This window comes from Eulemur rufifrons, chromosome 21, assembly GCF_041146395.1.
Source record: "Eulemur rufifrons isolate Redbay chromosome 21, OSU_ERuf_1, whole genome shotgun sequence".
Classification (NCBI taxonomy): Eukaryota; Metazoa; Chordata; class Mammalia; order Primates; family Lemuridae; genus Eulemur; species Eulemur rufifrons.
Window position 1 is genome coordinate 24,679,242 of NC_091003.1, and position 10,750 is coordinate 24,689,991.

At 53.7% G+C, this 10,750-nt stretch overlaps 1 protein-coding gene across 1 annotated transcript; it reads right to left on the reverse strand.

Annotated features, from left to right (window-relative positions):
• Positions 1 to 3,541: 3,541 nt before the first annotated feature.
• Positions 3,542 to 5,466, reverse strand: ZNF70 (zinc finger protein 70). Its single transcript, XM_069497319.1, has one exon. The coding sequence runs from the start codon at positions 5,464 to 5,466 to the stop codon at positions 4,123 to 4,125; it is 1,344 nt and encodes a 447-aa protein (XP_069353420.1). The 3' UTR covers positions 3,542 to 4,122.
• Positions 5,467 to 10,750: the final 5,284 nt, after the last annotated feature.

Here is a 10,750-nt window from a genome sequence, read left to right on the forward strand (position 1 = left end):
GAAGTTTAAGCTGGAAGAATTAAGAGGCAAAGAGGGTACTAAAAGGCACGGTTTTTCAATATATCACTGTTAAATATATATACCCCAAACAACATGATACTTATTTATAGATAATTTATGCCCTATTTCTCAAAAAGGATTTGTGAAAACTGCATGACTAACACTGCAACAACATCTATAAAACAGAAATAGAAATTATAAGTGAAATAGAAATACATAAACGAAAAAAACAAAACCAGACTATGATTACATCAGGTAAATGAGTTTTCTTAACTGTGTTGGGATCATTTTGAAGATAAGCCCTTTCAAAATATGATGAATGCGACAGACCCCCTCCCAGAACAATTCATTCATGCACAGATCCACACAGCTTGGTTTGAGCCCTGGGGGTCCAAACCCCTAAAACCCCTGCATACTCGGACTCACAGAACATAGACCCTGGGCTAAGAACTGTCAAGTAGACAAAAGTTAGACAAAGTATAGATTTGAATAAAATAATCAAAGAAACTTGAGTTAAATAGAACTGGTGGAATAAAAACACATTTTTTGAGAGTACACACTTTATAAAAATTGATAATATATTCAGGCCCAGAGAAATTCTATAGACACTTGGAAATGTTGACACCACAGTACAATAAGAAATAAGCAGCAATGACCTAAGTACTCATCACTTAGAAACATTTAAAACAATAACACTTGGGCCAAAAGGAAATTCCTAACACTATAACAAAAAATACCACATGTCAAAACTTATGGAGTGTAGACAAAGCTGTCTCTTGAGGAAAGAAACACAAAGTATCTACATTTACTAGAAATATTAAAAATATGATTAACTATATCCAAATAATCTTAGAATTATAAAGTCTTAAGCCAGAAAAAAAAAAAAGAACAGAGAATACATATACTTTGGCAAAATAATAGATTAGTAAACAAAATCAAGAGTTGGAGTTTTATAACACTCAACAGTATCTAAGTAAACCACTGCCATCAGAAGGGAAGAAATGTAAGACAACAAAAACAAACAATGCAATTAAAAGATGACTGATTAGGCCGGGCGAGGTGGCTCATGCCTGTAATCCTAGCACTCTGGGAGGCCGAGGCGGGAGGATTGCTTGAGCCCAGCAGTTGGAGGTTGCTGTGAGCTAGGCTGATGCCACAGCACTCTAGCCCGGGCAACAGAGTGAGACTCCGTCTTAAAGAAAAAAAAAAAAAGGGATGACTGATTAAAATATTACCAGGGATGATCTCTCATAACTCTACACTGTTTGAGAATCTAAACAGAATGAGGGAATTTTTAAAAATATGTAACAACTTTGGGAGGCAGAGGTGGGAGGATCACTTGAGGGCCAGGGGTTCAAAACCAGCCTGGGCAAAACAGTAACATCCTGTCTCTACAAAAAAAGAATTCAAAAATTAGCCAGTCATGGTGGTGCACACGTGTAGTCCCAGCCACTTGGGAGGCTGAGGCAGGAGGATCGTTTGAGCCCAGGGCTTCGAGGCTGCAGTGAGTTATGATCATGCCACTGCACTCCAGCCTGGGCAACAGAGTGAGACCTTGTCTCAAAAAAAAGTACATAATAAAACAGTGAAAGAATTTGAACAGAAGGAACTAGGCTTTGCCCATACTTCCAAAAAAGGAGAAGTACCTGGTCTTACCACGTTTATGTGAGAATCTGTTAACCCTGGGGGAGGGGGTCTTAATCTCCATGTTACACACAAAGAAGAGGAGAGGGAGGGAGGAAGAGGAGAAAGTGCACACTCTGAAACGTGAGAACAGCATAAAGGGGATTATGAGAGGCTGGGAGTGAATGCGGAGGACATCCAGCAGGGGTGGCCTCAACTCCTTGTGGCTTAATCACAGGGGGTCACCCAGGTTGGCTGAAATGAGGGTTTATGTGCAGAAAAACTCCTGACGTTTGGTTTTTAAGGAGAGCGGTGACCTGTGCAAAGTGATGCTTTAAAAGTCAGTCTGGCTGGGATGTGCAGGAGGGACGGCAGCGAGACCAAAGGCAGGTAACAGACCCCTGGTGATAATGGCGGGGACGTGGGAGGAGGGGTGAAGAGGAGGTAGATCCTTCAGGGGCCCCTGACTGGTGCCACCTGCTGTCCCAGCTGCGTCTTGGCATTCTCTTCACTCCTGACAAATGCCAGGCCAGCTGCAAACAATGCTGAGGGCACCACCCAGTGGGTTCCCTGGTCACGTGGTGGGTTCCGGGGGACCCTGGACTGCTGGTTAAGTGTTTCACACACACAGGTGGCAAAGACAGGCGCTGGACACAGGAGTGGCCGGGACTCCCACCGGGATCTCTCCGGCCCAGCATTTTGAGATCTCTGGCCCACCAAGCCCCACTAAGCAACAATTACTGCTTTCCCACGTTTATTCATCAAAACTATACATGGCCGCCACGTTGAGCTTCTGATCAGCTGTAATAACTAGCACTACCATGATGCGTTCATGTGATTCCAGCCATAACTTTTGGAAAAATTCGAAATATCTCAGACTGCCTCTTTCTCCACTAACTCTGAGGAGCCCGAGGTGGCAGGGGAGCCAGCACTGAAGAGATCGCTGTGGCCTGGGTCAAACACTTACCAATCAGCCAGGACAGCTGACCATCACCGCCTTAGCCCACTTCTGAGGCTCCGGGGACAGGGGGACTGAGACAAAATGGTCTTCAAGCTCTGCTTAGCCAAAGCCAGCAGGGTGGGCATCGGAAGCTGTTGGGCGCTTCAGGAAAGCGCAGCACGAGGCGCACAGCCCGGCGGCACGCTATGAAGTTATAATCACCTGGGGGTCTAAAACACACCACTGTTGGGCTCCACCTCGGGGGGAGCTGACTGAATTGGCCGGGGAAGGGGGCGCAGGCAATGGTCCGGCTGACACAGCCCCCAGGTGAGCTCCAGCCGGCACGGAGGGAGGACAGAGAGGGTGCAGGGAGTGCAGAGTGACACTGCTGAGGCGGGAGGCTCGGGTGGCATCTGGGAGAAAGAGTCCGGGTGTGTGCAAGCCCAGGCCGGGCGGGGCAGGGGTGATTCTGGGTTTCCATCCTTAGCTGCCACCTGTGACTCTTTCTCACGTGACCTCGTTCTGAGTGGGAGCCTCACTCCAACCTCAGAGGTATATGGCCAGGTCCTAGCACCCCCACCTCACAGGCAGGGAAATGGAGCCTGGGGGGGTCACGGGACTTGCTCAAGGTCACGCAGGTAGGAGGGGGTGGAACTGGGACTTGAGCCCAGACCTTGTGATTGGACCACGGCCTCCTCCACCAAACCACCCCAACGTGGGCGGTGAGGCTGCGTCACTGCCAGACCAGGCCAGACACAGGCCCTGCTGACGTCCAAGGCACACTGTGGTCTTGGGGGCACTGGGGCTCAGGGACGGGTTATCCCTGGAAGGCAGTAATGCCCAGTGCCCAGGCTGAGTCAGACGTACTCTGGCCAACAGGACCACACCTCTGGCCTCCTGTGACAGAGTCATCTGACAGAGACCGTCCTCGTGCTAAGGAGAGGGCTCAGAGACCACACCCAGGGGCTCACCCCCTCGCCCCCAACCCCAGGGGCCATCCCTGCAGACCCTCCTTGCTCTGTTGACCTGCTAGGTTGTCTCCACCCAGGCCCAGCCCAGGCAGAAATTTCCATTTTGCCACTGACGTGTCTATTTTGGAATTCATGTTTCTTCTGCTGCTGTGGACCATGAACTCGGTTTCTGTCTTCTGAAAGTGCCAGACAGCAGCCTGATTTCGAGAGTTAACCTGACATCGTCCTGGGTTTAACTCAGCTTTCTCCATCTTGGCGTTTGTTCTTCCTCTGCATTCTGGGAAAAGCGCAGAGAGGGCAGAATGAAGTCTCGTCGGCTGGGGAGTCAAGCGGGAGAACGAGGACTGAAGGGCAGCTCTCTGTCCCGGCCGGCTGCCCGTCGCCCTGCCCTCCCTCCCATGCGGGAAAGCCTGTGGGCTGGTGCCACCCGGGGGCCTTCCTGCTAGTGGGACACTCAGGAGCACTTGGGTCAGAGGGGCTCCACTGGGCACGGTTATCAGGGAGGTAGCTGGGGTCTCAGCAAACAAGCGACGCAGGCATGGGCTCCAGCCGGCACAGGCTTCCAGGCTGCGGTGCAGGCTCCTTGTTCTACAGCTTGTCCCCAGCGTGGATTTTCTGATGCCGGATCAGGTGCGAGCTGCCCCTGAAGGACTTGCCGCACAGGTTGCACACGTAGGGCTTCTCTCTGGTGTGGGTCTTGTAGTGCTCGATGAGCGCCGACCTGTGCCGGAAGGCTTTGCCGCACTCGCAGGTGTAGGGCTTCTTGCCGGTGTGGATTCTTTGGTGCTGGATCAGCGCCGAGCTGTGGCAGAAGGCCTTGCCGCACTGACAGCACTCGTAGGGCTTCTCGCCCGTGTGGATGCGCTGGTGCTCGATGAGCGAGGAGCTCTGGCTGAAGGCCTTGCCGCACTTGTGGCACTTATAGGGCTTCTCGCCCGTGTGGGTCTTCCGGTGCTCGATGAGGTTGGAGCTCTGGCTGAAGGCCTTCCCGCACTCGTCGCATTTGTAAGGCTTCTTCCCGGTGTGGATGCGCTGGTGCCGGATGAGGTGCGACCGGTGGCAGAAGGCTTTCCCGCAGAGATCGCACTCGTGAGGTTTCTTGAGGGTGTGGATTTTGCGGTGCTGGCTCAGGCCTGAGCTCTGGTTGAAGGCTTTCCCGCATTCCTTACACTGATACGGTCTCTCTCCCGTGTGAATCCTCTCGTGTTTCCTGAGGCTGGAGCTCCGGCTGAAATCTTTCCCGCACTCCCGGCACTCGTAGGGCCTTTTCCCCGTGTGGATCTTCTGGTGCTGCGTGAGCGCCGAGCTCTGGCGGAAGGCCTTCCCGCACTCCCGGCACTCGTACGGCTTCTCCCCGGTGTGGATGATCTGGTGTCTGAGGAGGTGCGAGCTCTGGCTGAAGGCCTTCCCGCACTCGCAGCACTCGTAGGGCTTCTCCCCGGTGTGGATGACCAGGTGCCGGAGGAGGTGCGAGCTCTGGCTGAAGGCCTTCCCGCACTCGCGGCACGCGTAGGGCTTGGCTGGCGGCGACCGGTGGGGCGCGGTAGGCCCTGAGTCTCCCCTGTCTGCTGCTTCCGCACGATCGCGTGGACTGGACTCCCCTGCCCCGTGGATTATCTGACACACACTGAGGTCGGATTTCTGGAGGAAGGTTTGGCTAAACAGCTCATCGTCCTGGGCTCTGGTTCCTGGGGGGCCACTCTGATGCTCAACAGGGCTTGAGCACAGACTGAAATTCCCCTCATAATCATCGCGGTCCTCGTCTTGCCCCCCAAGAGGGATCTCTTTGTAGATAACAGTCATCTGCTCCAAACCTCTCTCCTGAAGAAAAGGGTCCGCCAGGTCCGCCCCAGGGAAAAGCTCTTGCTGCATCTCCAACCTGTCCTCAAACACAAAGGTCTCGCCAAACTTGGCTGCTGGAGGAACCTCCATTGTCAATCTCGTATTGCCCCAATGACTGTATTTCTTCAAAAATGTTCCTCTTTGGACTGTATTTACTGTTCTCACAATCTGAAAAGAAAACAAGGAATGTTGTTAAGTCGCTCAGCAAATCAAGCGGCTCTTACTTACGTGCCCCCTTCCTGCGCCAGAATCTATGGTGGGAACAACTGAGTAAGGGTGGGACACAGTCTTGCCCTCGAGATGATCCCAAATGAGACCAGTTTCATTCACCAGAAACAACTGCAAGGCAGGCAGACAGACAGACAGACACAATTAAGTGCCACATCATGGTGTCTGGACTCTAAGGGCTGAAGACATTCAGGAAAGTGAGCTCACACAGGCAGTGGGAATCCCAGTGCTTTGGGAGGATCACTTGAGGCAAGGAGTTTGAGACCAGACTGGGCAACACAGCGAGTACCCATTTCTCCAAAAAATAAAAACATTAGCCGGGCTCAGTGGTACACACCTGTAGTCTTAGCTACTCAGGAGGCAGAATCAGGAGCATCACTTGAGCCCAGGAGTTCGAGGCTGCAGTGAGCTATGATGACACCACTGCACTCCAGCCTGGGAAGTAGAGCCCTTACGGGAAAGGAGCAAGGCTTGGGTTACCGGATGATCTGACGTAGTGGGCAGTATTTTGGGGAAAGAGAGAGCACTTCCCTCCTACCCTAGGTCAAGCACACTCCATCCAGCTGGGTGCCCAAGCCAGAGCGCTGGGAGTCAGCCTGGACCATCTCATTCTCTCCCCACCCATCCAGTCCTGTCCACTTCCTGAGGCTTCATGGAAGGGGTCTCCACCTCTCTATCCTCACTGTCACTCTGCAGCTCAGGCCTCAGTCCCCCCCCCCAAGATTCTTTCAATACTCACCTCCTAACTTGCCACCAACCTCCAGCTTCCACCCCTCCCTCTGGTGCATGCTGTATACTGACACCACAGTCAAATACCCAAACCACAAGCCTGATCATGGTGTTTCCCTCCTTAGGATCTTGAGACGGCCCAACGGCTTCACAAGGCCCTTCACACCGGCCCTTCCAGCCCATCTCCTGCCTCTGTCCCCCACTCTCTCCCAACCTTCCAGCTTAACTCGCCTGCACTGCTCCTGTCTCTTCCTAACAGGTCCCTCCCCCGTTCTCAGGCTGCCACTTGCTCATCCTTCTGGACTCATTCAAATATCCCCTCTTCTCTGTACCCTCAGACTTGTGACCATCTCAGACATGCCTTGCTGGTAACCCGAGGTGCACCCAGCACCTCATCACGGCCCTCCCCACCTTAGCCTGCGAGCTCCCCAGGGCAGGCACTGTGCTCCTTCATGTGGAATCTCCAGCTCCCAGCACAACAGCACAATCCCAGTGTTCGGAGTTGTTGAAAAAATAATCAAATGGAGGAAACGCCATTTCTTTGTATGCTAGAACTGATTGTCACCTTTTTTTTTTTTTTTTTTTTTTTTTTGCCAAAGAACACTTTATTCAAATAAATCAATTGTCCAACTCTAGGAGATGTAAATAAACAACACAGACAAAAGCAGAGCTGCTCCATTTGAAGGGAGTGTTTTAGCAGGGACAAGGAAGAAGGCTAGAACACCCCACTCAGCCCAGCCCCCACTGTGGTGGCCCCCCGAGAACGTCCCTCAGAGCTCCATTCAGAAACTTCTCTAAATAAAGGCAAAGTCCTCAGATGACATGACAATGGTAGTTACAGCTCATATTTACAGAGCACCTACTATGTGCTAGGCGCTACTACATCCTTCACAGCATCTTATTTAATCCTCGCAACTCTATACAAAAGTACTATTAGCCTTCTCCTGAAGCTTAGCAAGTAACCAGCTCAAAAAACAATACTAAATTAATCAAAATAGTCACAATGGAACTCACTCCTATTTGGAAATGATTTTTTAAATGATTTTTCAGGTGCTGTGGCTCATGCCTATAATCCCAGCACTTAGGGAGGCCAAGGTGGGAGGATTCCTTGAGGCCAGGAGTTTGGGACCAGCCCAAGGAACATAGTGAGACCCCCATCTCTACAAAAAAATTTTTAAAACTAAATAAATAAATAATGATTTTTCCCCCCAACCAATAGAAAGACCAGGTATGAAAAAAGCACAGGCTGGGCACGATAGGTCATTCCTATAATCCTAGCACTTTGGGAGGCTGAGGCAAGAGGATCGCTTGAGGCCAGGGGTTGGAGACCAGCCTGAGGAAGAGTAAGACCCCGTCTACAAAAAATAGAAAAGTTAGCCAGACATGGTGGTATGCACTTGTAATCCCAGCTACTTGGGGGGCTGAGGCAGGAGGATCGCTTGAGCCCAGGAGTTCAAGGGTGCAGTGAGCTATGATGAGGGCACTGCACTCCAGCCTGGGCAACAGATAGAGACTCTGTCTCAAAAAAACAAACAAAAAAAAGCACTGAACTAAAGTATTGTCAAAAATTCTTTGATCACTTCAGCACCTCTTGCCCTCCCCCTCCTCTGCAGCAATTCATAATCTCCAACCCTTCCAGTTCTCTCACTTGGCCTATGCTTTTGAACATCAAAATGCAGCAACCCCCAGTTTTACCCAGGTTCTCCTCTTCTGGTTCCGCCCTTTCTCCGTCTGGCTTAGTGGGTCTAATTCTAAGTGTCACTTAACTCTCTGACCAGCATCACATTCCTCACCCCCCTGTCCTGCTGCAACAAACCACGAACTCCCAACCTCTTTGCCAACTCCTCCTAAGATGTTAAATGTTGCCAAGAAAAATCATGCAACTATGTACGGCAATACCATAAATTTCGAGTTTCCAGTTTCAGCTGGGACCTCAGCTCTGGCATCCAATGACCTCCTTATTGCCAAATCCCTCTCTTCCCGGTCCTTACCTTCCCACCCCATCTGGCATCGCTCTCCAATACCTCCTTCTCAACATCCTTCATTTCAGAGGTTGCAAATTGGCCGCCCAGCCTGGGGATCCTGCCACAGACACGTTTTGTTTGGCTCTCAAAGAGCTGGGCTTTTCCCTTTCCTTTTACGTAGTTGCCAATATTTAAAATTCAGTTGGTTTCCAAACTTTCTCTGGAAAAACTGGAAGATGTGACAATATGGCCCACCCTTCCCTAACCCACATTGCCTACCTGGGTGCCTGAAAGCTTTGAGTTAGTCCCCACCTCCATTCCGACCCCATCTCCACCCCCAGCCCCATTCTCGCTTTATTTCCTCGGTTTGTGAAAGCTTTCTTCCCAATTTGTATGCCGTCTGATTCCTCTGTCCTGGTGTCTGTGGATTGCAACTCCTCTTCTGCCCACTTGTAAAACCCTGGTATTTCCAAGGTTCCCTCGTTAGGAATTTTCCATTCCCACTACGTAGCCCCTACATGCCTAAGTCTCCACTCTGGATAAAAAGTTGGCAATCTTTTATCTGTCCCCAACAATGTGTTAAATGTTTTTGGGCCGAAAATCCAAAGGTATGAAACCTCATGCTTCCCACCTCTCTCGGGGCCTTACCCAGGTCCTCCTGCATCTGTCACCCCATCCTCTAGGGAGCCCCCAAGGCCTGGGCACTGGGCAAACCCTCAGTGTAGTAAGGGTCTCCAGTCTAGCGGTTCACGAGCGGCCACGGACCCGCACGCACTGCCCGGGCGGCAACGCGACGCCCCTAGAGGCTTCCCACCGACTGGGGACACCCACACCCGGGGCCACAGTAGAGACAGGTGGTCAGGCAGACTCGGGTCACCCTGGCAGACGGGGGCCACTCACCTGGGCCGGGGCGGGGCAGCTCACCTGGGCCGGGGCGGGGCCGCAGGCGGGAGGGGCGTGGCCGCACCTGAGCCGCTCCAACCCGCGGCCGACCCGGCCGACGCGGGCTCGCTCCGCGGCAGCTGCTGACGCGGAGCCCGCGGCCGCCGGAGCGCCCGGAGCCCCGCCCCCGGCCCGCGGGCACTTCCGGGACCACTCTAGGCCGCGCGGAGGTCCGGGAGTCTCGGTGGTCCCGCCGCGCCAGGTGTCGCCGCGCGTAGCAGTCCTGCCCTGTGGCGCTGGGACTCAGATCTAGAGAGTCTCTCCGGTCGACACGGTGGTTCCGGCCATTGCCAAAGCGCGTCCTGGCCGTAGAGTACAGAGCTCGGCAGGTGTTGCGCGAGTGCACAGGAGGAAACTGAGGCCCGGAGGGGCGGGCCGGCCTAGAGCTGCAGGCGTTCGCTGCACCTGCCCCGGGGCTGGGTGCAAGCCAGAGGCCACCGAGGCGTCTGGGGCCTTCATGAGAGGAGAGGATTTCCCCGGGCTGTCGACTCGGTCTCCCGGCACAAGCAGGGGTCCTGCCTGCCCTCCCTCCGCACCCATGCAGAGACGTAGATGAGGGGAAGGGGCCAGGCGAAAGCGCAGGAGGTGGCTGAACGTGTCGGTGGGACTCTCTCAGGACCCCGGGGCCCCTAACTCTGCGCAGGAGAGGGCTGACCCCCACACACCAGGCGCCTCTTAGGGGCACCGGGAGGGAAGAGGAATGTGTTCCCCACTCCCAGACGCTCGACTCTGCTGCTGATGACGAGAATACCCTGCACGCAGTGCTCGGGCGCCTGGCCCCGCTCGCTGCAGCTGCCCAGCCCGTGGGAGAGAGCCTCCCTCCGGAGACCTCAGCTCAGTCACAGGAAGCCAATAGAACACACCGTCCCTGGGGAGAGGGCCTCTGCCCCAGCCCTCTGCCCACCTGCCTTCAGCACCTCGGCCCTGGCCCTTGCGTGGGTGCCTCTGAGGACCGCTCCCCCACGTGCTACACACACACACACACACACACACACACAGACACACGCACGCACGCCTGTCTGCCTCAGCAGTGCCGGCAGACCTTGGGCAGAGACTCCAAGGGGTAGGCAGGGGCTGCCCCTCCTCAGGCCAGCAGCCTGGGCTCCATGGGGCCCAGCCATTCCAGAACCATGACTGTTGGACCACAACCAGCCATGCAGAGCTGGGGGTGGCGAGGGCTGGTTCCTTTTTCTCTCCCCCCAGCTCCTCAGGTCACAGGAAGGCCAGGCCACAAGTCTCGGCCTCCTGGGGACTGGGGGGCAGGCTGGGTCACACCCCAAGGGTCTCAGGTGCTTCCTCTTTGGCAACAATCCCCAGGTGTCCCACCCCCACACTCCCAGACCAACCACAGTCACTTTGTTCAGCCAGATCTCATGGCCCTCACAGTCGCTCCTGTTGACACACTGAATGTTATTAACCCATTTTACAGGGGAGAGAGCAAGGCTCAGAGAAACTTAGAGAGGGGCCCAAGGTCAGGGGCAGACAGGAGGCACTCGTCTCACACCCCACCC

Coding starts and splice junctions, on each gene's coding strand:
- ZNF70 (XM_069497319.1), bottom strand. CDS start 5,466: ATGGAGGTTCCTCCAGCAGCCAAGTTTGGCGAGACCTTTGTGTTTGAG.